The sequence below is a fragment of the Neopsephotus bourkii genome, unplaced genomic scaffold (assembly GCF_033783945.1).
Source record: "Neopsephotus bourkii isolate Nb327-2 ecotype Australia unplaced genomic scaffold, CSIRO-AGI_Nbou_v1 NB_1139, whole genome shotgun sequence".
NCBI lineage: Eukaryota > Metazoa > Chordata > Aves > Psittaciformes > Psittacidae > Neopsephotus > Neopsephotus bourkii.
This window is the reverse complement of record NW_026901625.1, coordinates 689811-717323: the sequence shown is the minus strand read 5'-3', so window position 1 is coordinate 717323 and position 27513 is coordinate 689811. Positions and strand designations below refer to the sequence as shown.

Here is a 27513-nt window from a genome sequence, read left to right as displayed (position 1 = left end):
CCCCATGGAGCAGGAGCCCGGGGCAGGCACCAGGCACTCAGTCCCCTGCCATGGGGGTGAATGCGTCACTGGTGGCTGCTCACGCTCTTCCCTATCAACTGGAAACAATTAATGAACTATTCAGCCTGCTCTGTGCCGGACACAGCGAGAGAGCGGAGCAGGGATGGGCAAACCTCAAACAATGCAGACGTCTGGATGCTTGTCTAGGACAAACCCGAGCGAACAGCTCTGGTTGGACTGGGGGGGGCTCAGAGGGTGCAGCAAGCACTGGCACAGGGAGGAGTCACCCCAGAAGCTTTGGGGACCTCCAGGGTCTCCACGTTTATCCTCACACTTTGCATTTTCCAAGGATCACAGAGCAAACGACACGGAGCAGAGCAGAAACCGGCCCTCACCCCCTGGGAACAGGGCAGGGAGAGCGTGAGGGATGAAGGCATCGGCGTGTCCTGCCAGTCCCAGCACCAGGTGATGGTCACAGCACCCGCCAAGTCCCCGGTGTCCTGTCCACATCCATGGCTGGAGGATGGAGGTGGGCGAGAGGCCCAGTGAGCGGAGCCAGCCAGAGCAGGGATGTGGATGTTACACAGCAGGGAGACAACGCTCACGCACTGGCAGACGTTTGATGCTGTTTGCGGGCTGTGGGGGAGAGGTGCAGCAGGGGCCGCTTCGCTTGGATGGATTTGGCACGTTCCGAAGTACCGAGGGCAAAACACACCAGGAGCAGTCCTCAGCCAGCAAAGCCCGTTCATACCATACCTAAGCGCACATCCCGCTCACACAGCATCGGTCTGAGTCAGGGCTGGTACGATCTGGTGCTGGCTGCAAACACAGAGGCCAGGCAGAGAGGTTTGAGGGAGGATTTGCTTCTCCGCGGGTCTATTTCTGGTACCCACAGCTGAGCTGTGGGAGGGTTGGCACCTCTCCCCCCTTCCTCTGGGTAGAGCTGCACTGGGGTGGGTGTGTGCAACACGCTGCTGTGCAGAGGATGCTCAGCACGGGGGGAGATGCTGGCTGGGAGCCGTGTCCTGCCCCTCGGGACGCTGGCACAGAGGGTGCTGGGGCAGCAGGATCCCAGAGGAGGAAGGGGCCGCTCCGTCGGTGCTTGGGAAGGGCTGGATGAAGGCCTTGGAGGCAGCACAGAGCCAACATCAGGCTCCACTTCTGCACAGCCCCACCACCAGGTATCTGCTCCCCAGGCAGGATAAGCCAGGCCTTGCTCTCACAGCTCAGGACATCCTTAGGGAGCATCCAGCTGACTGACTTTGGGAACACAATGGAGGCAAGGAGGGGGAGATGCTGGGGGAAGCAGTGGGAAGGCCCCTCCATCCTCGTCGGGATTCGGGTACAAAAGATGGAGAGGGAAAAAGGGATTTTAGAGAGGCAAGGGCAAACCAGGGAGGGCTGCCCTGGGTTTTGTGCTTCACGTGCAGGTCACGTCTGATGGGGGTAACATGACAACAAGAGGGGAGAAAGGCAACAGGTTCCTCAACAGCAACTATTAGGGGCTGTGGTGGTGGGGACAGGCAGGGGAGAGCCTAAGGCCAAGGGCGCTTCAGCATGGTCCTGCTGGAGTCAGTAACTGTGCGGTGGGTCGGGTGGGAGCTGCCGTCTCCTTTCTCAGTGCTCTGATCTCCATGGTGACGAGGGAACACGGGATCCAAGTTTAAAATATACTCTGCCTCCTGTTCTTCCCTCGGGCTGAGGAAGAGAGAGAAAGATGGGTCAGGGGGGTCAGCTGGGGAGCAGCACTTTGCAGAGGAGGTTACGAGCCCACATCGGTCCTGGAGGAGGGAGCAGCGTCTCAGGCCACAGGGATGTGACTTCGGTGCCGTGGTAAATGACAAGCAAGGATGCCCCAGGGGTGATTTATGGACTAAAGCAGGAAGCAGGGGGAGGTTTGGCTTTTTCCTATGTGGGACCCACTGAGATCAACCCCAGCGCACCCATGGCACCACATGGGGTCAGAGCGCTTCGCACCCATGGCACCACATGGGGTCAGAGCGCTTCGCACCCATGGCACCACATGGGGTCAGAGCGCTTCGCACCCATGGCACCACATGGGGTCAGAGCGCTTCTCCCCACTCCTACCTGACTGCTGAAAGGCTGAGCCTCGGTAGCCAGGGTCCTTCTGAAGCTGGATCTCCTTCAGGGAGAAGATGGAGGCATCTGGCGGGGGGGGCAGAGAGAGGGGGGTCAGTCCAAGAGGGACAGCGGTGCCCCGGTGCCCTGCACCTCGCGCCCAACGCTCCCATCCCACCCAACTGCCCCCTGCTCCCGCAGCCCCCACGCTGCCCCCGGCTCCACGGGCACTTACTGTCGGGCAGGAGGTGCACCCGCTCCCCCAGGCTCCTGAAGTACGGGTGCCGCAGGGCTGCCTCCGCCGAGATCCGGCCCTTGGCTTTGTACTGCACACAGGGAGAGGCGGTTACACACCGGGGCTGCCCCCAGGCACGCACACGCGCAGGGGGTGCCCAAGCAAGATGCATGCGGGTGGCTGCGGGTCCCAGCACTGCGCGCACCAGGGAGGCAGCTCCCAGTGCTGTTTGTACGGGCACAGGGCATGGCACGAGCTGTGTGAGCACAGGGGGCACTGCTCCTGTTGTACCTTATGGAGCATCGGGTTTGTGTGCTCGCACTCGTGTTGGAGGACACAGTGTAAAGGCTGGTTCTCCGTCCTTAATGGGAGGTGGTTATAGCCTCCCGTTAAGGTAATAGGCTATAGCCTTATACAAGGCTATAGCTGTAGAGCCATGGCTTATTCTGCATGCACAGCTCTTCTGCCTGGCTCCAGAATCCCTTTGCCATCCACATGGGGTGCTCTACCACTCACCAGAAGCAGGTTCATCAGCAAGTCAATGCCTTCCGAGTCCAGCCTGAGAGAAGGAGGAAATAAAGAACGGAGCATTACTGCACCCAGGAGACACTGCAGTGGTCACTGCAAGGGACAAGTGGCACCGGGCCCTCCATGCCCAGCTGCATTAGAAGCTGCCACCACCACAAGCAGCAAATGAAACCGGTCCCCCCAACCAGCACAACCCCGCCTCGTGCCCCCCATGTCCCTGCTCAGGGAGGTACCTTGGGGCGTGATTTATTAGCGGCTGCGCTCGGTACTGTGTGAAATTGTAAGCCTTGAACTCCTCATTGGACGTTATCCCGGGCCAGGTCTCTTCCGTTGGAGTTCCTGGGGAGGGAAGAGAGGGGAACGGGCCACGTTGACGCGGTGCAGAGAGCAGAGCCTCATGCACGGCAGAGAGAGGCAGGACCCCCCCGCCTGCGCCCCCCGCACCCGGTCCGTGCGGACCGCGCTCTGCCCCTGCTGCCCGGCCCGCACCGGGCTGCGCTCGGCCGTGGCTCCCGCGGGCCCGCACTGCCCTCGCGTGGCCGCTGCGGGTACAGCACAAGGCGAGCCTCACCCAGCAGCCTGAAGATGAGGTGCAGCTCCTCCTTCACCGTGGAGCCGGGGAACAGCGGCCGCCCGGTGACCATCTCGTAGTGGATGCACCCAACGCCCCTAAAGCGGCAGCAGAGACCCTGGCATGAGGGATGGAGAAGCCCTGGGGCCAGCCCCTACCCCTTGGCCGAGGTTCCGGGAGAGGGAAAAGAGCTCCAGGAGCTGCGTCCCCTCTCTGCTACAGGAAACCATTCACCCCGATGGGGCTCCAAAGAGCTGAGCCCAGGGGACACGGAACCAGATTGATCCCAGCACCCTGCGGTGTAACCAGTGCTGGGCATGTACAGTGCTGAGGTGGAAATGCCCAACCCAGCAGCTCAGAGGGCTCAGGGAACTGGGGCTGGAGCTCACCACATGTCGATGGGTGTGGAATACTCGGTAGATCCCAGCAGGACATCAGGGGGCCGGTACCACAGTGTGACCACCTCATTGGAATACGTCTTCGTAGGGACTGACTTGGCTCTGGCTAGTCCTGAGGACGAAAGGGACGGGCATTGAGGAGCTGCACCTCTTGGCAATGCTGCACCCTCCCCAGCGAGCTCCACTCACCAAAGTCAGCCAGCTTGAGCTCCCCTCTCTCGTTGATGAGCAGGTTCTGGGGTTTGAGGTCTCGGTGCAGGATCTTCCTGCCATGACAATAAGCCAGACCCCGCAGCAGCTGGAACATGAAGATCTGTGGGGAGGAGAAGGGGTTGCGTTTAGCATGGTGACACGGGCACCAAAGTGAGTCTGCTCGTGGGAGGAAAGCCCCCTCGAAGCTGGCCTGGGGTGGGATGCGCTACAGACAAGTGTTCAGGCCCGTCATCAGGGGAGGAACAACGTCTGCACGCACAGTGCAGTGACTGGAGCGATGCTGGAGGAGCATCACCATAACCAGAATGAAGCGCAGAGAGAGGGGGGGTCCAGCCTCACCCAGCCCCATGCACCACGCTCAGCTGAGCTCCCTTCATCCCCATCCTACCTTCACGTTGTGCACGCTCATCAGGTTCCCGCAGTTATCGAGGTACTGCTTGAGGTCGTTGTCCTGCAACGGGAGGCACGCGTCAGCCCCTCCTGCCCACATCCATCCCCCCCATTCCCACACAACCCTCCCAGACCCACCAGGTACTCGAAGACGAGGGTGAGGGACCGCTCCGTGTGGATGATGTCGTGCAGGGTGACGATGTTGGCGTGCTTCAGGTTCTTCAGCAGTGACACTGCAGGGAGAGGACGTGGCAGGATGGGGCAGTGGGCCCTGGGTCACTGCAGCGGTCACCCCACAGCACCCATCCCAAAGCCATCCGCGACCCAGCATTGCTCCCTGTGATGGGGAAAGCCCCTCCTGGCCTCACCTTCCCGTATGGCCGTGCACGGTGCCCCTTCCTCGTGCTCCAAGCGGATCTCCTTCAGGGCAACGAGGTTCTCGGTCAGCTTGCTGCGCCCCTTGAAGACAGTGGCGTAAGTGCCCTGCGTGGGGAGAGAGAAAGCACAAGCCCTGCAGACCACTGACCAATGGCACAACACTGGTGTGCTCTGTGACACTTGGAGGGAGGATGGCTTGGAGCAACGGGGCCAAGTCGGAAGGCCACAGAAAGACTTGTTCTAGGAACAAGGTGAGATCGCATCTGGAATAGTGTGTCCAGTTCTGGGTCCCTCAGTTCCAGAAGGACAGGGACCTGCTGGAGAGAGTCCAGCGCAGGGCAACTGAGATGATGAAGGGAGTGGAGCATCTCCCTTATGAGGAAAGACTGAGGGAGCTGGGTCTCTATAGTCTGGAGAAGAGGAGATTGAGGGGTGACCTTATTAGTGTATATAAATATATAAAGGGGGAGTGTCCCGAGGATGGAGCCAGGCTCTTCTCAGTGGCAAACAATGATAGGACAAGGGGCAATGGGTACAAACTGGAACACAAGAGGTTCCACTTAAACTTCTTCTCAGTGAAGTGACAGAACACTGGACCAGGCTGCCCAGGGAGGCTGTGGAGGCTCCTTCTCTGGAGACATTCAAAACCCGCCTGGACACGTTCCTGTGTAACCTTATCTAGGTGTTCCTGCTCTGCAGGGGGATTGGACTGGATGAGCTTCTGAGGTCCCTTCCAATCTCTAGCATACTGCGAATTGCTAGGGTATTGAAGGAATTCGGCTACAATCTGCCCTTCTAACTTAATTCAAATCCACACAGGGCTTTCATGCTCTACTCACCTCTCCCAGTTTGTCCAGTTTAACGTAGGTTTCCAGCTTCCCAAACCCAATATCTGACTGTAAGAGAGAAAGGAAAACATCACAGGAGGGATGACGGATGCACCAGCATCAGGCTGCACGCCTGCCCCTTCCCCCTGCAGCTCCCTTCTCCTCCCAGCCACCTCCCTGCCACACCACCAGCCTTTCCTCGAGTGCGTTCCTACACCCTGGTCTTTACCAGGACTCTGCTCATTGTGTGCTGGGGAAATGGAGCGTGGAAAGGACATTTCCCCATTGGGAACAGTAACTCGTGCATTGCTGAGACCTGCTCCCAGTGAGAGGGCAACGCTGCAAGGCCCCAGGTTTAGGTGTTGCTCCTTGCTGCTTTCTGTGGGAACAGAGACACCTCTTTGGTTAGTCTGGAACATAAAGTCATGGAATGGTGGGGGCTGGAAAGGGCCTTAACATCATCCGGTTCCAACCCCTGTGTGCCGGGGAGGGGATGGCTCCCAAGGCACATCACTGCCATGCCTTTCACCATCACCAGATGGAGCTGGATGGACAGCAGTCACTCTGCAGGGAAGGGAGGCACTGAAGGAGCCCCTGCACTGTGCCCAGGGCCCTGCCTGCAGCCCCAGGGGTTGGATGCTCTCACAGCATCCCCTGTTCCCCAGCTCTGCCCCATGGGAGGGCTTTTCCTTGCCACAGGCACTGCCCAGACCACAGAGCTCTCACAAGCTGCTCACGCAGCAGGGATGCTGCTTCCCTGCTCACACAGGCTGCATCTGGAGCAGCAAATCCCAGGGGAACAGAGCGCATCTCTTTATTCCACGTTGGCTTCCCCAAACCCCCTGCAACAGCCGCGTCCTGAGCAGGGAACTGGGTGGCTGCTGCAACCAGAGGTGCTGCACACACCCCACAGCCATGAGTATTGCAGGACCATGCCTCATTCATGGAGGGGACCGTGAATATTGATGGCACATTGGCTGTGTCTGATCTATTGATCAGACAGAACAGGCAGGTAAATGGGAGCTCTCCTTTCCTCCTCCCTCCCCTGAAAGCGCATGTCAGATCCGAACAGGCCTGCTGAGACCTCGCTGTTGTCTCTGCACAGCACTGAGCACCCCTGGGCAGCAGGACACGAGCCTGCACTGTTGTAAATAGGGCACCAGGGTTTTACTCCTCCATGTGCTGATGCTCTGCAGTGAAGAAACCAAGATGCCAACACTAATGCAAAGGCTAATTCATTATTTACCAGCATCTGCATTTCAAGCAGCAGCGCTCCAGCACTGGAGGTTTTCCACCTCGTCCCATCTGGAAGAAGCCAGGCCAAGAGGCAAGTGCAGAGGTGAGTGAAGGGCTGTGCACAGCAGAGATGCACGTGTGCACGGTGGGGGAATGTGTGTGGAAAGGGGTTTGCATGGGCAGGGCTGTGTGTGTGTGTGTCCAAGGCACGGGGAGCTTGCACAGTGCGGCACTGTGTGGGTTGGGGGCACCCGGCTGGCCGGGGCTGTGTGCGTGCAGCCCCGCACGGTGACACTTACGAGGGAAGCCCGCCGGGACATCCTGCTGAGGGGCTTGGGGAACTCCGGGCTCTCCATCTGCAGCTTCTGCAGGAACTCGGGGGGCAGGCGGATGTCCATGGGCAGGGAGAGGCGCTTGCTGACATCCTGCAGGGGGGCACGGAGCAGCAGGGCATGAACGCACCTGATGACAGCACTGGACTGGGATGCTCTTCCCTGTGAGGGTGCTGAGGCGCTGGCACAGGGTGCCCAGAGAAGCTGTGGCTGCCCCATCCCTGGCAGTGCTCAAGGCCAGGTTGGACACAGGGGCTTGGAGCAAGCTGCTCCAGTGGAAGGGGTCCCTGCCCGTGGCAGGGGTTGGAGCTGCAGGAGCTGTAAGATCCCTTCAACCCAAACCATTTGGTGATGCAGGCAGAAATGCTCTCTAAACAGAGCTGGTCTTAGCAATGGGGGCAGCATCTGTGGGACCCTCAGACAAATGAAAAGGGGAAGGGGAGGTGTGCACAGGGATGTGCACTGGGCTTTGCCAGGTACCATGGGAATCATGCCCAGTGCATCCAAGAGGACGCCAGGGCTCAGGTCCCCACGGGTCAAGCCCCATCTCTTCCCGCCAGCAGGTAGGTGACAAACAGGACCTGCTGCATCCCTCCTGCCCGCCCCATCCCGCAGCAGAACCTGCCTCCATGGAGAAGCGGCGCTGGGCGCTGTTGCGGTAGCGCACGGCCATCGGGGTCTGGCCTTCCCCCTCGGATGGGGAGATGGGGCTGGTGTCTGCTCGCAAGTCCCGGCCAAGGTGTCCCAGCTGCAGGTGCCCTTGACCCAGGTCTGGGGACAAAGAGAGAGGAGAGTGAGCAGAAGGGCCAAGGCCCAAGGCACTGCTTTGGAGAAGAGAGAGAGCAGGCAGGGATGCTCTGAGGCCACGGGAAAGCCTCCTTCCTTCTCCGTACCCAGGAGGCACAGGGAATGCCTCTCTTTGCTGCAGCCTCCTGAGCATCACCACGCACACAGCTCCGCTCAGCAGCATCCCTCATGCAGCCCCTTGCAATGAGGGCCCCTTTTGGCAGACAGGGAGGAGGGTGCAGAGACAGGAACCGCTTCATACCCAAGGCCACGCAGATGTCCCATGTCCCAGCCCAGTGCTCAAGCCACCAGGCAGCACTGCTGCAGCATCATCGCAGGGGTCATCTGAACCTCCTATTACCTTCACTACCATCACATTAGACAAACCACGACCTGCACTTTGGAACCGCTCCCTAGCTCTGTGCTAGGTCTGTATGAAAGCATCCCAGAAAGAGAGCCCTGCCTCTGGGGAAACACTCGAGGCTTTCCTGCCCCAACCCCGAGGGCACAAAAGCCCTCTTGGGAACCAAAGCAGCTCAGAGAAACAGCTCTTCCCCATGGACCCCGGGCGTGAAGCCTCAATGAGCCCAAGACACCCTCAAGAGAGCAAGAAATGAGGCCCTTGTCCACAGCCCCTCTCCAGGCTCCTTGTGATGCTCCAGTTTGAGCTTGGGACCCTGCCCCTCGCCAAGCCCTCCCCCTGGGCTGCACAGACACACTCCCCTGCCCTGCCTAACGCATGTGCTGAGGCAGCCAGGGATGAGCTCATTGCTGGAGGCTGCTTTTCACGGGGCAGTGAGCAGGGCTGGGACCTGGCTGCCGTTTGCTCAGCTGATGGATGAGAGGTGGCAGGCAAGTGACCTGGGAAGAGACGTGCGCCGGTGCCACGGTCACTGCGGGACCAGGGGACCCAGCCATGCAGGGTGTCCTGCACAGACAGCCCGCACCGAAGGGATGGGACCAGCCCAAGCCACAGGGCTCGGGAGCACCTGAATCACTGCAGGAGGTGCTGGGCACACAGGAAGCAGCAAGGCACAGAGTGCCCCCTCTGCTCCCTGCCCCTTGCTCACCATCTGTTTGGGCAGGAAGGGTTTGGAAGCTTACCCGGAATTGATCGCAGGTATGAAATTAATGTGGATCAACGAAAGTGGATCCAATCTTTTTAACTTGCTCACTTCCTAAGCAAATTACCTGGAAAAGACCCAAAGGCCACTGAAAACCCGAGTGAAGAGAGTTCAACCAATCCACTTTAACTGAGTCTGGGTGAAGTTGTGCTGGTTCCCACAGGTAAACAAGCCCAAAACCTTGGTCAAAGACGCAGCCTGCCCTGAAAAGTGCTATCTGCAGCTGTGCCTCTGATCCAGCAGCCCTGCAGGCAGATCAGGGCACAGGAAGAACCGTGACCAACAAACACCTCATGAAAGCAGAAGAGCAGAGAAGTCTCCTCTCCACCCCTGGGTTTGCACAGCAGAGACAAGGAGCCCAGGCTCAGCCATCCCAGAGCAGAGGTTCCCCAAGCACCCAGGCCTTAGCCTTGCACCACGTTATCCCCACAGCTTCTGCACATCTAATTAAGGGCTCAAGTCTAATTATAGCCCTGACAGATTGCTAGGGTGTGAGGGGAGGCGTGCATGGGTCGGAGCAGGGCAGGATGAAGGGATGCTGCTCAGGGCAGGATGAAGGGATGCTGCTCAGGGCAGGATGAAGGGATGCTGCTCAGGGCAGGATGAAGGGATGCTGTTCAGGGCAGGATGAAGGGATGCTGTTCAGGGCAGCCTGGAGGGATAAAGAGGAGCATCGGGAGCTGCAGGAGTGAGGGAAGCCAGCCCTAAATGAGGTTGCCTCATCTCTCCTTTCAAGCAGGTTTGCTGGCAGAGCACAAGCCCTCCCTGCCAGTGCCAGGCACTTACATCAGGGCCTCAGCCCCTGCTTGCAGCCAAAGCTTCCAGCACTTGTGGCTGCAGGGTGAGGGGAAGAAGAGCTTGAACGTGACCCGAGTGATGCTGAGGGCACCGACATGAGTGCGCTGTGTGGGGAGGAGGCAGCAGCAGGCGCATGACGTGATGGCCAGGAGCGCTCCAGCCTTGCTCCTGCAGCACCAAACCTCCCCCTGGAAGAACCGGGTTCCCAAAGGGCTGTCAGTGCTCTGCCTGCTTGCCCATGCACAGCCACCTCGGCTCGATGCACTCCAGTCTGTGCCTCCAGCATCGCCTCTCCCTTGATGTGCCCACAGGAGACAGCAGAGCCTGCCCCAGCCTGCAGGAGGCTGCTGTTTGCAGCAGGATGTGCTCTGTTCTGCTGATGGAGGTGTTAACCCTAAACCTCCCTGCACCCGAGGAGCAGTGGGGTCCAGGAGCCAGGGCTGGTTCCCTGGAGCATCAGGGATGGAGCCCCTGATGCTCCCCTGCTCTTGGTGGAGGTATCAGCCTGGAGGGCTCAACCACCTTCATTCTGGGCAGGCAGGAGGAGATCCCACACTTTCCCACTCTCCACCTTAACCACGGATGTGTCATTCCGCTCCATTTTGTGCAAACACCTTCCCCTCCTAATAAGGCTTTCCTTATGCAAGTATAAATCTCTCTGCAGATCAGATTTAATGACTCGGTGTTATTAATCCTGCTGGATACGGGGAAAACAACACAGACACGGGGGCTGTAACTTTCCACACACCCAGCGAAAGGCCTGAGGGCTGGAGTGGAGCTGGTTGCAGGCAGGCAGCACTGACCCCAGATGCTCCAGCCCGGCGGCTCCTCACCTTCATTCCTCTGGTTGTGGAGCTGGTTGAACTGCTCCGTGAACTCCGTCAGCGACTCCTCGATGGTCTCAGTGCGGGGAACCGAGAGCGAAAACCTCCGCTTGAAGTTCTTCATCTTGTTCATGGTGGCTCGTGCTGCGAGGGGCGGCGGAGCCCTGCGGAGAACGGGACAGAGCGGGGTGAGAGCCTGGAGCTGGACACCGGGGCTGAGCCCAGAGCAGGGCTCTGCACCCTGCACCACCTGCAGCAATGCAGCTGCGCCTTACAGCATCCTCGGAAACTCCAGGAAACAAGGAAAAAGCAGGGCAGAAACAGAAGGAAAACAGTGCAGAGCGAACAGTCCCTGAGAGCCACAGCAAGGGGAGAGATGCTTCCGGCTCTCAGGGTCCCGAATGACTCATCCTGTAGAGGCTTTAGGAAGGCCTCAGCCAAGGATGTGATTAAAGCAATAAAACCCTTAAAGGAAGAACCCCCCCGGGGACACACGGCAAAGGGCGCGGAGCTGAGCAGCCATGGGAGCAGGCTGAGGGAGCCACTCATGGCTTTGCCTTTCCTGCTGTGGCTCCTGCCAGGCCTGTCTGAGCCAAAGAGCCACGGCTCTGCCCCTTCCAGTCCTAGAAGGTTTGGGTCTGCCCCCCCCCTCCCCTTCCCAATCCGATGAGCACAGGGATGCTCCTCCACCAGCCTTGATTGCCCCAATCCTCTAACCTGTCTGGCAGGGGATTTCCACTCACACCACTGGGCTCCTTTAATGCTCCTCTCAGCCACTGGCCCAGGGCGGATCTTAAGGGGAAAGTCACAGAATCCCAGCCTGGTTTGGGTTGAAGAGACCTTAAAGCTCCTCCAGCTCCACGGACCCCTTCCACTGGAGCAGCTTGCTCCAAGCCCCTGTGTCCCACCTGGCCTTGAGCACTGCCAGGGATGGGGCAGCCACAGCTTCTCCGGGCACCCTGTGCCAGCGCCTCACATCATCCCTGGGTACCAAACCAGCACCAAAAGCTACACAAGATTGGTCCTTTCCTACACACACCCTGCAGCTCCTCCTGGAGCAGGTCACCCCCTGCTCCTGGTGCTCCTGCTACAGCCCAGCAGCCTAATTCCCTGTCTCTGCTGCTCCTGGGCTTATCAGCACAAAGTGATCGCATTCCAGACTGATGCGCTCAGACACAGCATCGGGGAGCTGCTGCATCGCGTCGCCAGGGCAACGGGAACACTTGGCTTGACATGCCTGCATCTGAAAGCTTAAAAGATTATCTGTCAGCAATAAAACCACTCTGTTTGGGTGTCTGCCAGGCTCTGCTGTGAGGCACGGCACCCTGCTGTGGGTGCAATCCCCCGAGGATCCCGGGGATTCACCTGAATCCTGGGACTCGCATCCCTCAACCATCCCCATTCATCTCCCACCTTTAATGCTGCAAAAGGGCTCACCAGCAAAGCTTGTGTACCTGGAATGAGGGCTGGGGTGTCTGCCCGGGGGTGGGAAGGGAGGCTGGAGGCTGCTTTCAGTTGCAAAGAGAGGCAGGAGGATGCTAGACACATCCACTTGAGGCTTCAGACATTGCAATGTCTCCTGGGCACTACAGAAACAAAGATGCTGGCACCAGTGCATTAAGCATTAACAAAGTCTCCGTGCTGGTGCTTTCCTCATGGCCAAGGATAAAGTCTAAAGAGTAAAACCCCTGATGCTCCCAGCAGGTACACCAGGGACTCAAACAAAAGCCACTTTCTGCATTAATGCTCAGGTAAGTCCCCAGTGCCTGCTCTTTCAGAAGAGAGCATAAGCACGTTTCCACCCATCTCTGCACTCTGGTAGCATCCTGAGAGGCTTTTGCCCATGTCCATAACACAGTGCAAGGACACTCACAGCAGCAAGCGCTGCAATGACCTGACTTCAAATCCCCCTGAAGATACCAGCCTGCCTTCACCTGCAACAGGCAGAGAAGAGTGAGCTGCATGAGATCCCCCTCGCCAGTCCCTCAAGGTGCTTACATCACAGCTCAGAGAGGAAGGGAGAGGTTCAGCAAAGCTGTGCACCCTGAACAGTGGGGAAAAGAGAGTATCCAGGATGGATCCCAAACCCGCTTCACACTCATTGTCTCCTTGGGTGCATCCCTTTAACAGCTGAAGGGAGCATCCCAGCCCTCTCCCACAGTGTGGATTTCAAAGGAAGACTTGCTTGTGGCTGCCTCTTGTTCCCCCCACATTTGGTGTAGTAAATGGAGGCATTGATTGACCTCCCAAGAGAAAGTGACACTTGCAAAGGGAAGCAGTGCCATCACTTGGTTTTCCTTGCTGCGGGACCTCGAAGGGAATCGCAGCAAGCCCTCAGCAGTAGTCATCCAGGATGGAAGAAGCTGGCTGCTTAACAACCTGCAGGAACACGACGCTGCATGGCAGGACACGAAGGGAAGCAGCAGTCTGAGGTGGCAACAGGGAATTTAGGCACCGGTAGGCAAAAATGAAATCACTCTGGTTGGGATTTGGCCAAGGCCCGGGGATTGAAGCCAGAGTGGGAACGATCTGCACTTGCTGTAATACAGTCAGAGTAAATACTTGGCTGAAGCACTTCAAAGAACCCAAAGCTGAATCCCATCAGGAAAACCCATCACATGCCCAAGACAAGATGTTAACGATTCCTTAAACACCGCGTTTGAAGCTGCAGTTGCTGCACCGGCAATAACCACATTCCCTGTTTCACAGCAAACTGTTCCCAGAGGCATTCGGGCTGGGAATACCCACACGAATCCCTCTTGCATTCGTACAGCAAAGCCCGCTGCTCTCTGCTGTGGAACTCAAGAGGCAGGTATCTGAGGCACAGACAAAGCATCATCAGTGTCTGAAGCTGCCCCCTTCTCCCTCAGCACATTGCAGGGGCTCGGAAAGGCTTTCAAGCAGTCACCACTTCATTGCTTTTCACAGACGGTAAGTGGCTCCATTTTTCCCCTTCCCATTACAGGAGACTCCTGCCCCCGTTCCCCAGCTGAAAGGGTGGGAGGCTTGGAGGGCCTGGGATGCTTGTTTTAAACCGAGAGCTTCGCAGTTGTGTTTACAAGGCAAATGAACAGCCCTATTCAGCAGCTGCAGCTCCCGCTCCCGGCTATGAGGCAGCACGGATTCACTCCTGCGGGCGGCACAGGAAGGATGGATCCTGCTCGGGGAGCCCTCGAGCATCGCCGTGTGTGGCTATGGGGCTACATAAGGAAGGAGTCGCAGCTCCAGATGAACCAGGCCCCTCCTCACACCGCAAGGCTGGAGACCCCCTAAAGGGTTACAGGCAACCTGGAGGGGGGCTTTGGGCAAGGGATGTAGGGACAGGCCAAGGGGAATGGCTTGAACCTGCCCGAGGGGAGACTGAGCTGAGCTCCTAGGCAGAAGCTCTTCCCTGTGAGGGTGCTGAGGCGCTGGCACAGGGTGCCCAGAGAAGCTGTGGCTGCCCCATCCCTGGAGCATCCTCCTGTGCAGAACTTGGCTCCTCAATGCCCCAAACTGTCCCAGTGGGGCCAGAGCCGTGTCCTGGGCATGGGCATGGAGGGGATGGGGAGAGGTCTGAGGCTGCTCTGGGAAGCCAGAGGGAATTCCAGCGCTCTGGGGATGACTCTCACATAGACCAGGGGCTGGGCAGCAGCTGGGAATCCCGGCAGGGCAAGGGCAGGAGAGCAGGGAGGGATGTGAGCCCCTGGCCACCGAGTGAGCGCCTCCACGGCTGCCCAGCTGTCGGGATGGAATCCTCCCTGGGTACCACGCTCCCAGCTGGTCCCTGCCCAGCTCAGATCTGCAGAGCACACTCTGAGCGCTCGGGTAGGTTGGTTCCGATGGACAGAGATGCAGCAAGGAGCAGCACGGCTGCAGAGCAGGGCCCCCATCCTGCACAGGCTCCGGGATGGGCAGCGATGTGCTCATCACACAGCAGTCTGCAGCACTTACTCTCAGCAGACGGTGAGGGATGCGGGCAGAGCCAGGCCAGCTCTCTCCTCCCTCCACATCTGCACATTAGGCTCAGCTCTGAGCCTCACATTTCCCTCCTGTGGGTGAGCAAAGCCCCTGCCAGGAGGTCAGGACCCTGCAGGAAGTGAGGGCAGTCAATTCCTATTAACGTACAGGAGCCATGCAGCAAGCAGCAAGACCTCAGGGCAGGGACTGCAGCGGGCAGGAGCCTGGCTTCCCCCCCGGCTCCCGCATCCCTCGGTTTTCCCAGCCATAAATCAGGGATGATGACACATCCTTCCTCCCCTCCAGCTTGCTGGTGTTGCCCTCGGCTGGGAGAGCTGGTTCAGGGGGGACAGCACCCAGCACTGCCGGGCTCCCAACCCTCACCTGCAGCATTGCAACTACCCCTTGGAAGGTTGTTAAGAGACAAGCATGGAATGGTTTGGGTTGGAACGGAGCTTAAAGCTCACCCAGTCCCAACCCCTGCCACGGCTACACCAGGTTGCGCCAAGCCTTGGAGCACATCCAGATCTCAGCCTCAAGCAGACATGAGGATCACCTGGGAATGGTGAATGCTATGGAAACCTTCCTGCCAGGCCAGCCTTTGGAGATGTCCTAAGCTGTGCTCGATGCACGGCTGAGCGCGAAGGAAAGCTGCTCTGGTAGATGCACATCTCTCCTCTCACTTGTCCCGGTGCTGACAATGAGCCCAGTAACAGGAGCACACAAAGGAGGTTTGTTCTGCCTTTGTGTATTTTGCCTCTCTTTGTGCCCACAGCCCAGTGCGGAGCAGTCAGCAGCAATCCCTTGGCTCTTCCCTTCCCGGCTCTTGGTGAGATCAGGGCAGCGAGGGAGGCATTAAAATGATGCTCATTATTGCAAACACTGGGCACTTCTTCCTCAGCTGATGCTAACCTGGGGTCCAGGCTTTGCCTGCAAGAACAATGCCCTCAGACAGCAGCTACAGCCCAGTCCTGCTGGGAGCTCAGCGCTCCCAGTGTCTGCTGCACTGGGCCACCCTGGAGGTGCTCACGACAGTGTTCCTATGGCACATTCACCCCCTCCAGGATCCCTGAAGATGCCACCACTGCTGCTCTGCACCATTAAGGGCAGCAGCAGGAAACAGCTCAGCCAAAGCGCTGAGTTTGTCCCTGGAGCCCAGCACTTGGCTCCAGGACAAGACGCTCCCTTTGCTATTCCATGTGCTATGGCAGCTATCTAAGTTATTGAGACTTGCTTTATGGTCGCTCAGGGCGTGTGTCCCACGATGGCAGCGCTGTAGGACAGAGCTAGACCATGAGCAATGTGATGCTTGGGAGCAAGGAGCTGTGCTGGGATTGAGAGGGCAGCAGCAGCACTTGGCAGCTCAGCAATGCTCATCAGCCTCCTGGTATTTTGCCATTCTCTTCCCCTTCCCATTACTCACTTTCTCCTTTCACCCTTTTATCACCCAGTGGGCATGTCCTTCACACCAAGCTGTGTACACCAAGCTCCCAGCACTGCAGCATCAACACAGGTCATTCCCAGCAAAAGCCAGCCTGGTCCTTGCCTTTCCTTGCAATTCACTGCCACAGTCCAAGCAGAGGGTCCTGAATAGAGAAGCACAACCCAGAGAGAGTTCATGGATCCTGCTGAGGACATTCCCTACACACAGACATCCCCTGCCATCCCTGCAGCTGGCAGCCAGCATTCCCAGTTGGCTGCGAGAGGCAGAGGAGAGGGTGCCAGGCTCTGACTGCCAACAAAAGTCATTCCCCATAGCACAAAGCCTCTTGTTTTCTGTCTCAGGAGCGTTTAACCTGGGGGTGAGGCTGTCAGCACCTGCCCCTCCTTTACTGCTGCCTGGAAGGAGGATCCACCTTATGGGAGCAGATCCCTGAGACAGGAGAGACCAAGTCCCACCAAGGCTCTCCCAGCACCATCCCGCGGGATGAGCTCAGGGATGTGCAACGCTGCCATCCCCACCCTCGCAATGTAGGGTCTGCTGCTGCCTTCTTAATTGCTATTTTCATCCCTCCTTTCCCTTCTCTTCGCTTTAATTAGAGCTTTCCCCCTGTGCCCAGCCCACACAGCGCTCCCGTTGCTGCCGCGCACTCCAGCGCTCATGGGAAGCCTGGATTCGCTCTCCCTGCCGCGGCCAGGAGGAGCCAGGGGACGTCTCCTTCTCTAACAGGAGACACTGGGATGTTCCCCCTGTGACCCACGGATTTATCCCTCTTCCTGGCCCAGAACAAGGCCGGAAGGAGCCAGCCGTGCCCAGGGCTGTGATCACGGCTCTGCTGGCATCACACTGCCCACAGGGACACCGGAGCAGGGGCCCGGGTCCCCTTTCCAAAGGCATTCCTAAGGAGGGTGTTTAAAGCAGCGGCAATGCCACCCTGTGCCCCCGAGAGCCACGGGAATGCGTGATGTGCAGCTACCGCTGCTGCGGAGAATAGGAGCTCCCAAGGGCAAGGTGAAGAAACAGAAGGCAGATCCTTGGGAAGAGGCTTCTGAAAGGGACCCTGGTACCGAGGGATCTCGAGAGCCCTCCATTTCCCAGAAGGAAGGAAACAGCTTTAATGTAAAGAGGAGCACAGCGCTGATAGGAAGCAGCAGCACCACAGGCACTCAAAGCCCAGCACTTGGCCACATGATTTCTAGGAGCCTAGAAGGAGTCCTTGCCCTACCCTGACCCATACATCCATGGATTTCTGTGCTACCCGGCCCTGCCAATGGGAGGAGGAGCAGGGGAGTCTGTACAGGCAGCTCCACAGGGAATGAATGCTCCTTTTTCCCCCAGGAAGGTCCCAGCTTCAATCCAGCAGCACCTTGGAGCTGATGCTGCCGCTAAACCAGCCCCAAAGAGCCCTCAGACAGCAAGAGGGAAACAGATGAATGAAAGGGGAGCTCCTCCTGCCCACTCCAGGGCTGACAGCACCAGGTAGGGGCTGGGTCCCCCCAGGACGATGCTCTGGAGCAGCTGATGCTTGGCATCAGGCACGTAAACCCCTTTGCAGCAGGGTGTCGGATCTGTTCAAGGCTCTGCAACAGTCATGTGGCAGGAAGGCAAACACTGCAGGTCCTGCCCTGCCAAGGCCTGCCCTCAGCTCCTATTTACCCATCAACCAGTCATGCAGCCACCCTCGGAGGGCTCCATGCACGTGTGCGGGTGCGATCTCCCCTCAGATGCAGCCACACAGGTAGGGAGTGCGAGGAGCCAACGCTCCAGGGACCCCAGGATGTCAAAGCTCAGCACGAGCTGTAACTGCTTTTGGCACCCCTGTCTCCCCATCATGATAATGCTGAAATAGCTTTTACCCAGACCCTTCCTTATCACCATTACCGCAGTTCCTGTGCTGAGAGGGCTGAGATGCTCTGCGGGCATCTTGATGATCTCCCTGGCTTGGCTTTGCTTCCCAGACCCATAGCCCGCACCTCACCCTCAAGGGATTGCTCTGGTCCTTGCTGCAGGCAGGGATGAGGGAGCTCTGCTCTATTAAGCTGCTGTCAAGGCTGGAGGAAGGCAGATTCCCTGAGCCAGGAGGTGGCTGCCAGGGATCCCGGTGCGATAACAGCACTGTTCTGAGGTGGTGAACTTGGCAAGAGCTCTGTGTGGCTGCTTGGATGCCAGGCTTTGAGGCACCCTTGTACCAGCATGACCACCCGCCAGGGATGGTTCTCCCTTGCTCCTGGCTCCTGCACATGCACGACCTCAAAAGCCACCAGCATTGCCTGCCCTGCGGGGATGCACAACTGCTGCAAACCCTTAAAGCTGCTCCGGTGCAGAAGGATTTCACTTGCTCTCCTGTCCCTGTGCTCCCCATCTGAACGTGCAGGTTTTGATCCATAAACTGAAGGGAGCCAAGTGCTCCTGTCATTCCTCCTCTGGCTTCTCAGATCTCAGCACTGATTCCACAACACTGCTCTCCTTCTTCACGCACAGGAAGCAAAGAGCCAGGGGCTGGGCAACAGAGTGAAAAACTGAGATTGTCTGGGCCACATGCAGGGAAGGAATCATGCAAAACCAAACCAGAAGGGATTTTCACAGCAGCAAACGTCTCAAGGAACAACCACTGAAAGCAAATGATCCTCAGATAGTCCTGCTCCACTTAGGATCTGACTAGCATAAGCAATGGTAAATGAGGGGCTCTCCTAGATGTATGGAAGCTCCTGAGGGCTCTCAACCAGCTTGGACGTGTGCCCAAAAAGCTTCTCAGTAAGCTGGGAGAGCAGAAAGAGGGGAGCCTGGTGTGAGATGCTCCTCATCCTGATGTCCTCTGGTACCTGGGCAGCGCAGGGCAGGATGTGCCTGCAGATCTGCCTACGGCACCTTCTGCACTGACCCCTCTGCACCGCCTGCAGGCACCCACATCCCTGACACCCTCACCCTAAGCAGCACCACGGCTCTGACACCTCCACGTTGCACCAACCCCGGCCACATCTGGACAGCAGAGCCAGAGATCCCAGGTGAAACGTGTCCCAACAGAGGCAGCGCGCCTGGGCACCTGCAAACCAATGCTCCCCTCCGCACAGACAGCACCGACCGCTTCCTGCAGCCCCGGGCGCAGGTAAACCTTGCTCCTTGTTAAAGTGTAAATGCCACCCGCGCCACGCAGCCAAACCGAGCCCCAGCTCCCTGCTCCGTGGCCTGGAGGCTGCACTGGCAGCCATGGGAATGACGCCCAAAGCGAGTGGATTTGCTGGGGTTTCACAGAACGAGTGTGCAAGGAGATGGATGCGGGTTTAAGCTCAGTTTTCCACTTCTCCATTCACTCCCAACCCCCTTGATAAACTGCACAGAGCAGGATCCCCCGCACAGCTCTGGTGTCCTTGACAAGCCTGATGGGCTCCTGCACAGGCCTTGGCAACTGGGGGAGATAACGGAGCCCGGCAGGAGATAACCAGTGAAAGGGAGCAGGCAAACACAGGGCTGGGCTCCCCAGGCCTTGGATGCTGTGAGGAGGAGGCAGGGGCTGCGTTGCTGCATGCGCTGCCCCCAGCCCCAGGGCTCTGCCCTGTGTCACACACCAGCAGCACGTCCGGACCTGGGTTGAGATGGAGCCCTCATCCCCATGTGGTTCCCCAGGCCCTGAGAGTCAAGGAGCCCCAAAGCTCAGAGAACAGGAGATGAACAGGGACTACATCAAGCAGGGCTGTTCAAAGCTCACTTGGCTGCATTCAATTCTACTCCTCTCCTGCCTCACCAGCCGATAAGCTGTGTGCTTCATAGGGACGCTCGAGATAAGGCAGGATTATCTATCCGAGACCCAAAGAGACAGGAGATTGGGCCTGTGTTCACAGAGCACAGCATCAGCAGAGCCCAGGTGTCCCCCTCCGAGCACCACACCAGATCCTGAGCTGCTTTAACAGTGGTGGGGTTGCTTGTACACACTGCACTCGCAGTGCTGCTATCATAGTGCAATGAATTGCACAATTAATCATTAATAAGAAGGGATTGAAAGGGATTAAGTACTTAAACAGAACACATGCTGCTAATGGGGATGTATTAAACCATGTCTTCGCCCTCAGATGCTGTTGTGTGTTCCTCCTGCGCAGAGGAAGTGCCTGTTTCCATCACTGCTGGGCTCTGGGAGGAATCCCACAGCAGAAGCAGCACCTCTGTGCGTCCCAGCCATGGCTCTGGGGACAGGGCAGCAACACAAGGGATGGGAAAGCTCCTCCCTGCTACTGCTCTTTCCAGGGCAGCTGAGAGCTATTGCTACAGCAGGAGGATTGTGGCAGGGAGGGATGCGAAGGTGGTAACTGGGGTGTTATGATGGAGAGAGCAGTCTGGGGACAAGACACAAAACAGCCTCTGGGTATGACCAAAAAGAGCATTAAACCCACTGGTCCTGCCTCCTGCCGAGACTCCCAGGCAGGTAATGCTGCTTCCCTGACCCACACACTCATTTACATTGCAAATGGTGTTTGCAAATTCCTGCCTCAACCCCAGGTACCAGGAAGGCTGCCCAGAGCATCCACAGCCCTTCTGGGACCCTTCCAGGCTCGGACGTGGGGCTCAAACAACCACTCCTGTAGTTCCAGGGCCCTGTATCCCCACCTCCTCTCAGCTCTTGATGCCGAGGGTGGTTTGTGATGGCCCCGACAGCCCATCCTCCCCACCTCAGACCCAGTTTTCTGCCTTGAACCGAACACCAAACAGGCAGAAAACCAAACCCTTCGGCTGCTTTGAGCACCCCTTAAGGGTTTCTTGCCTCGATCACACAAGCCTACAGTGAGACTTGGCCCTGCAGAGGTTCCTCCTGCACTGAGCAGTGTTCCAGCCTCAAGAAAGAGAATACAGCTGATGGACTACGGGTCTTCTGCTCCATCTGAGGGGTGACACGGGCTCTGCATGGTCCCCCACACCCCCAACGATAGGCAGCTCTACCCATGGGCAATGCCTCCATCCCAGCCTGTCTGCCCCTGGGATAAACAGGGGCTTTCAGTCTCTGGAGTGGCCAAAGTACCTCCTCTGGGCAGTGCCATGCTGAGGAAACACCACCTCAATGCCTTCCTTGTCGAGCAGATCATGAGGGCTGCAAAGGCTCGCCCCTAGATGTGGTCTCCTTCAAGCAGGATGGGGACCGTTGGCAGACCTGCCAAGAGGTCCTGCTCACAACCACAGCCTGGGGTGGAGCTGCTCCCTGCGCTGGTCTAACACTGCCCTTCAGTCCCCTAATTGCAACCATGAAAGGCAAACAGCACACGGAGGTATCCAGCCGCAGGCTGACCTGCGCTGCCCCTCCGAGAGCCCGACGGGCAGGGCTGGAACTCAGCTACCGCAACATGGGCAAAATACAAAGGACAGATAAGGGAAGGCTGGGATCTGTGAGATACAGCTTGTTCCCGACTGCCAACACTTCCTGCATCCCGCGGCACAGTGATTACTGCTCTCTTAATTAGTTAATAATTACAAGCTGACCAAGCCTCCGGAGTAGCTGTAGCAGAAGGAGCAATGCGCTTTAGGCTGAATGCAGATTTTCCTTTGCTGCTTCTCCTCTGTGCTTAAATCACTGCTCCAATTTGAGGCGTGGAGAACAGATGCTGGAAGGTTATTATGCCTACAGGAACACAGGGATGGCTCCTCGCCCTTCTGTGACCAAGGATGGCCAAAGCATCTCACTCATAGCAACTGTACTGGCTGTGAATTCCGCTGCCATCCTCTCTAGTATCCAAAGCAGGAGTGCAGAGATGGGATGGGACTTACCCGAGGTCACACAGCAAGTAAATGGAGATTTGGCAGTGGATCCTACCCCATTTCCTTTGGTTGGTTGTTTATGGATCAACTGGATCAGGACTGGATCCTGGATCACGCTATCAGGTCACTGGGATGCTGGTGCTGCAGAAATTAGTCTCTAGCTCTCTGTGCTATCTGGATGACAGCAGAGATGACACAAGCTCACGTTATAAGATGTCCTACTATGAAACCAGAGAGGACTTGTGACACTCACAGCCTGGGCTGGTGACAAAAGCCCTGTGTTTGTGCTGCTGTGGGTCTCCTGCAGAGCAATGCTGATTTAAACCACTCAAGCATCTGCTGAGGTAAGGCAGGAAGGGGGATTTAACCGAGCACCATGGCTAGATGCACTTGCTGGGTGAAAAGACACCATTTCAGCTGCTGTTACAGTCTTCAAACCTGATTTTTCAAGTCCAAAAGAAAAAGAAAGGAACCCAAAGCGCTACTGAAGGTCCCCGTAGGTCCCTGCCTGCATCTTGGGGTACCCATCTCGGTGCATAAGCCCCCAGTCTAAGAGGGTTTCCACCCGCTCATGCTCGAAGGCATAAACCTGAGCTCCAGGTGATGTTCCATGCTGGAACACAGACAGAACCCCCAGCCCTGCTGAATCTAACTGCATGTGCATGCTCACAAGCGCCGAGTGAAGGCTCCCGTTCACAAACCTTGACATATTTAGCAGCTAAAAAAAGACACCAGCTCCAAGAGTGGGCAGCGAGACAGCAGAGGGGGGGCTGCAGCTGAACCTAAGCGGGATCTTGAATCCTATCCCTGAGGGAGCAGCATCCTGACACTTCCCAAGGTAATTCAATAGAGCCAGGAAGAAGAAAGTATTGAAATCCAAATAGAGAAGCAGCAGAAATAACCGGAACGCTTGGAATGTTTGCGCTTCCCCAAAAAAGCACATTTTGATCTCTTTGGATGTTTCCATGTTTATGGCGAGCTCAAACAGCCTCTCCTTTTTCACTTAGTGATTCAATTAGAAGTCACCACAGCAGCACCCCATGAAACTGCTCCAACCCAGCCCCATTCCAGCCCCCGGGCTGGGGAAACCTGGCTTGTTTTAAAGGGTACAGCTAAGCGTTTGGGGAGGGGGAAGGAAGACAAGGAGGGGAACGGGCTCACGTGGAGGTCTCCAGTGATAGAAACATGACAGGGACAGCAAAGGGTGCCCAAAGGACAGACAGAATCTCCATCACCTCGACCGCAGCAGCAACAGCTCCAATGACACCATGGGCTCCTGCGGCTGCCAGAGGTGACAGTGCCGGGCACTGACATCACTGCACCAGGGATGTGCTGCCTGGATAATGTATTGGTTGTGTTATGGCTGTGCCCACTGACCCCTGAGCTTGAGGGCTCACTGTGCAGCCATCATCCCTGCTTCAAGACACCCCTGATTTAAATGCACAGAGGAAGCTAAAAGGGAAGCGGAACAGAGGCACAGCACAGACTGAGATGCTCTGAAATGGCTCCACCTGAGCTGCTCTGGGAGACCTTGCTCCCAAAAAGCAGCGAGCATCCATGGAATGGCTTGGGCTGGAAAGGACCTTCAGATATCCAGCTCCAAGCAGCATCCCTGCAGGTCCTGCCTCCACGTTGGAGCATTCTGCATTCAGCACGAGTGAGAAATCCAACAAGAGCTGCTCAGGTGTGCAAAGGAGTGGTCCCATCCTCAGCAGAGATCCTCAGCCGTGGGCTGTGCTGGGCTGGGGATCTGTGGCCATTTCCCAGTGGGAACGCAGCGTGCCCAGACTTAACAGCAGAAACCTGGCCTTCATTGGGGTGCCTTGGAGCTCATCCCCAAAAGAGTGGGGAACCCATAAGGCAGAACACAGAGCTCAGGCTGTGATGGGGGCTACAGCAAGAACAGGCACACAAAAGGAGGGAGACAAAAGAAAGATCAAGACTGATGAGAGAGTGCAGCGGTGCTGGCAGCACAGAGGAACCCCATCCACCTCTGCAGCCCTCCTGGCTCTGCTCCGGGGCTGGAAAACCATCTCACAGCAGCTCCTTTTCCAGCCAAAGATGGGAGCTGAGATTGTGAGAGCAAACAAGCAGCAGAGGAGCTGCAGGCAAAATGCTATCTGAAAAATCCCCCCCCTTGCTTAGCAGTGTAAAGAGAGCAAAAGATGCTCCCTCTGATTACAGAGCGACTCTGCAGTTAATTGAGCACCAGATTGCAATCGGGGCTCTCACATCTACATCCATCAACAGGTTGTTTCTGCTATCAGACTGCCCTTGACAAACAGCAGAAGCAAGGGAATTCAGAGGAAAGCCAACCCAGGAGGTGAACCCTCTGCAGGGCAGAGTTTGCTGAGAGCACTTCAAGGGCCTTTGGAAAAGAGAGACCTTTTCTTGGTGTTCTACCTGTAAAGGCGTAAACCAAGACCATGCCGTAAGCCAGAGCTGACCTCTGAGGCTTCCAACCCCGTCACTGTGCAGAGCCTGGGTTGGGATCTCTGAGCTCTGTAGCCAGGACCCCTGCAGACGCTGCCTGATGTTTGCCTCAAGCTCCCGGAGCGTGGAAGGGGAATTCAGGAGGCTCTTCCCTCCTGGAAGCCCTCGCTGTGACTTGGACACGGCTCCGAACACGTGGCCCAGACTCTCTGGAGCTTCCCAGAGCTCCTGGCCCAGGCCTCAGGTGCGTGTGGGAGCCAGAGGAATGCCGCAGGGTTTACAAGCAGTGACAGACATCCATGCCTAGCCAGAAGGGCCAGCCCAAGGGCATGGGCTCAGTGGAATCCGCAGCGTGGGTACCTGAATGCACACAGGATGTACAGACAGCGCACACACAGGTTTCTGTCTCACGATCCGGCAGAGCACAGCACGCAGGACAGAGGATGGAGGTTCCTCAGGCACTTGGGAGGTCAAATCTCAGTGCCCTGCGCTAGCACAGGCTCCCTGCAGCACCCTGAGCAAGCCATTTTCTCTCTCCACTTCCCTGTGTGCAAAATGAAGTTGCCTTCATCTCTCTTGCCTGGTTTCAGTGCCAGCGACAGAAGGCAAAAGCTGTCTCCTCCTGCACCCGTGCTCTTGGCTGTCCCCAGCCCAACTGTGCTGAACCAGGCAGCACCGATGGCAATGGATGCACTGAGGTTGAAAGCAGCTCCTTTGGAAGGCAGTGGGAAGCAGCCAGCACGTTCCTTCAGCTGCATCTCAGTCACCTGTGACGGAGGAATGTGTGACACCATCACTTTGCTCTTTGTCACTCCAAGCCTGTCTGAAGGGTCCATTCAGGGGCCCACAAAGAGTGCTTGTGTAGTGAAAGGGGCCTTTGCAGCACTGAGACATGTATTTCAGTGCTTCCATGCCTATCTCTGCCAGCATCCCAAAGCTCTATAGATCTCGGGGAGCAAAGCAAGGTCAAGTGTTAGCAGATGGGGGAACTCAGGCATAGGGTATGCTGACGTGTCCAAGGTCTGTCAGAACCCTCAGCAAGGCCAGGGACAGGGTCACACCTGCAGAGTCCTGATCTTTAGTCACAAAATCTCCCCTTTTCCAAGCAGAAGAGAGGAGGAACCCCCAGCCATTGCTGGGGAGGTTGCTCCACTACTTGTTTAGGAACTGCCCTCACTGGACATGGTACCTCAACATCAGGAAACTGGGGGCTAAATGCTTCACACATACACACACAAATAGAGCTTCATGGATGGGGTGAACCAGGCACCTTCCTTCTGTTCCTGCCTCTGCTCCTTCTTCGCATCAGGCTCTTGGACATACCGTTCCCATCAATGTACTTGTGCCTTCTGCAGGGAGGAAAGGATGCTCTAGACTGCACTTGGAAATCTCTGCGTGCCACTACTGATGTGTTCCCACTGACACGAACTGACCGGTTAGCTCATGGCCTGCTGTTTGCATCAAGGGAATCTTTTAAGGATCATGGGAACTGGTTTTCATGACTATCCACAGATGGGGTGACCAGATGCCGTGGCAATGCCTGGTGACACTGCACAACAAGACTCTGTTTGCGTTTCCCACATCTCAGCTCTCTGTGTTAGCACACGCTGCCCCATTACCACTAAGGAGGAAATTAATCCCATTTCCTTGCAGGAAGAGGGTCCTGTCGGAAGGCACTTGCCCCTTCACAAATCTCATCCAGAGGCACTAACTTTTCCCTGCTGCTTGTTCAAAGCACTTCCCCTTCAGGCTCCTTCTCCAACCCCAGCACACATCACGCCATTCATTTGGTTGATGCAGAGCACCAAAACCCAACCCCAGCAGCCCCAGGCTGGACCCTGATGCTTTCTTCTTTTTCAGAGCTAATGCCACCATTGTGCCCGCCACCCAGCACACTCATTGCAGCTGATTTTCACGGAGGGAAGGGGCAGTGCATTAAAGCCTGACTACAGGAGCTAGTGCTGGCATGGCAGGGAGACCAGGCTTACCCAGGGGAGCATCGCCAGAGAGGAGGGGGACAGCACCCAGGGGCAAGTTCTGCATGCCCCTGGGAACTTGTCAGCGCAACAGGCGTACTGGAGAGATCCAGCCGAGACTGACAACCCCAAACCAATGCAGCACAACGAGAACCCAAGCTGCCGGCCAGGGGCAGGACTGCAGCCCAGGAAGCCAGCGGCGGCAGGATCCACCCCGGGAACCCCCCGGCGGCAGGATTCCAGCCTGGGAACCTACCCCACTCCCTACCAGCTCCCCCGGAACCTTTCACACCGGGGGCCCCCCAGTCCTTCCCACAGGGACCCATCCCAGGGGTTCCCACCGACCGGTGCGTGCTGAAGGCGACAGAGAGCGCAGGGCTGCCCAAGGGCTTCCTAAACGTGTTTAGGACGAAAACACGCGCAGGGCTCCCCCCGCTACGGCGCAGCCAGGTACAACCCCCTGCTGCGCTTGTCCAGAGCTGCACCTCCAAGTTCAGCCCCCCCTCCCCGAGCACTTTCTGCCCAAAGAGTCCCGAAGGCAGCGGCGTTCCCCGGCCGCCGGGGCTGCGGGCAGCGATGGGCAGGGGTTACCGGTACTCACCGACCGCCGAGCAGGTCGCTCTCCCTCCTTCCTCCTTCCTGCCGCCGCCACGCCGGGTCCCGGGGAAGGGCAGGGGCGGCGCAACGGGAGCTGCGGGGCCGCTCCGGGGCTGGAGCGGTGCCGGAGCCGGAAGGGGTTGGAGCCGTGCGGGAGCAGTGCGGGACCCGGCGCTGGGCTCGGTGCGGCGCTGGCTCCTCCCCGCCGCAGCCCCGGGATGGGCTCGGCCCCGCTGTGCCCCTGCAGCCGGGCCGGGAGCGGTGCGCGCAGGAGCCGCGGACACGCGCGCCCGCTGCTCCAACCTCAGCGCCCCACTCCGTGAGCTCCTCCGGGTCCTCGCCGCTCTGGGCAGGGCAGGGGAGGCCGGGCGCCGTCACTCCGCTGGGGTTATGTGCTCAGCAGTGCCTTCCCCATCCATCCCAGCCATTTGTTGTCTTATATTTAGCCAAACAGTCTCAGTTTGCCAAAAATAGAGCAGCCACGGAACGAGGCTGACGGGAGGTGCCAGCGCTGCCTGGCTGAAGCTAATTAGTTTCTTGTATCCCCAGCTCTGTGAATCCTCACCTTCCCCCTACAGAGCATCCTGTCTGTCAGGAGAGTGTTTGTAATTAGTGGGTATTGCCTAAATCTGGGGCATGTGCGGGAGGTTTCATGGGGAGGGGAGAGGC

General features: G+C 57.7%; 1 protein-coding gene across 3 annotated transcripts; it reads right to left on the bottom strand.

Annotated features, from left to right (window-relative positions):
* Positions 1 to 291: 291 nt before the first annotated feature.
* CDK18 (cyclin dependent kinase 18) lies at positions 292 to 27156 on the bottom strand. 3 transcript variants are annotated; one of them, XM_061362830.1, is made up of 17 exons: positions 26849 to 27156; positions 12174 to 12305; positions 10729 to 10883; positions 7813 to 7958; positions 7155 to 7280; positions 5632 to 5688; positions 4783 to 4897; positions 4553 to 4647; positions 4413 to 4475; positions 4001 to 4124; positions 3803 to 3923; positions 3414 to 3511; positions 3076 to 3181; positions 2831 to 2873; positions 2315 to 2405; positions 2089 to 2166; positions 292 to 1698 (listed from the first exon to the last, which is right to left on the bottom strand). In XM_061362830.1, the coding sequence occupies exons 3-17, from the start codon at positions 10850 to 10852 to the stop codon at positions 1664 to 1666; spliced, it is 1422 nt and encodes a 473-aa protein (XP_061218814.1). In that variant the 5' UTR covers positions 10853 to 10883; positions 12174 to 12305; positions 26849 to 27156; the 3' UTR covers positions 292 to 1663. The 3 variants fall into 3 exon arrangements, with proteins under 3 accessions (XP_061218814.1, XP_061218813.1, XP_061218815.1); XM_061362829.1 differs by lacking the exon at positions 12174 to 12305 and having other exon boundaries at positions 26849 to 27155; XM_061362831.1 differs by lacking the exons at positions 12174 to 12305; positions 26849 to 27156 and adding an exon at positions 21860 to 21992.
* Between the last annotated feature and the right edge of the window lie 357 nt (positions 27157 to 27513).

Excerpts from the sequence above, each read along its gene's own strand:
- CDK18 (XM_061362830.1), bottom strand. The coding sequence starts at position 10,852 with ATGAACAAGATGAAGAACTTCAAGCGGAGGTTTTCGCTCTCGGTTCCC. Across the intron at positions 7,281-7,812 it reads AGCGCCGCTTCTCCATGGAG|GATGTCAGCAAGCGCCTCTC; the intron begins GCAGGTTCTGCT and ends GCCCCCCTGCAG. Across the intron at positions 1,699-2,088 it reads CTCAGCCTTTCAGCAGTCAG|CCCGAGGGAAGAACAGGAGG; the intron begins GTAGGAGTGGGG and ends TCTCTTCCTCAG.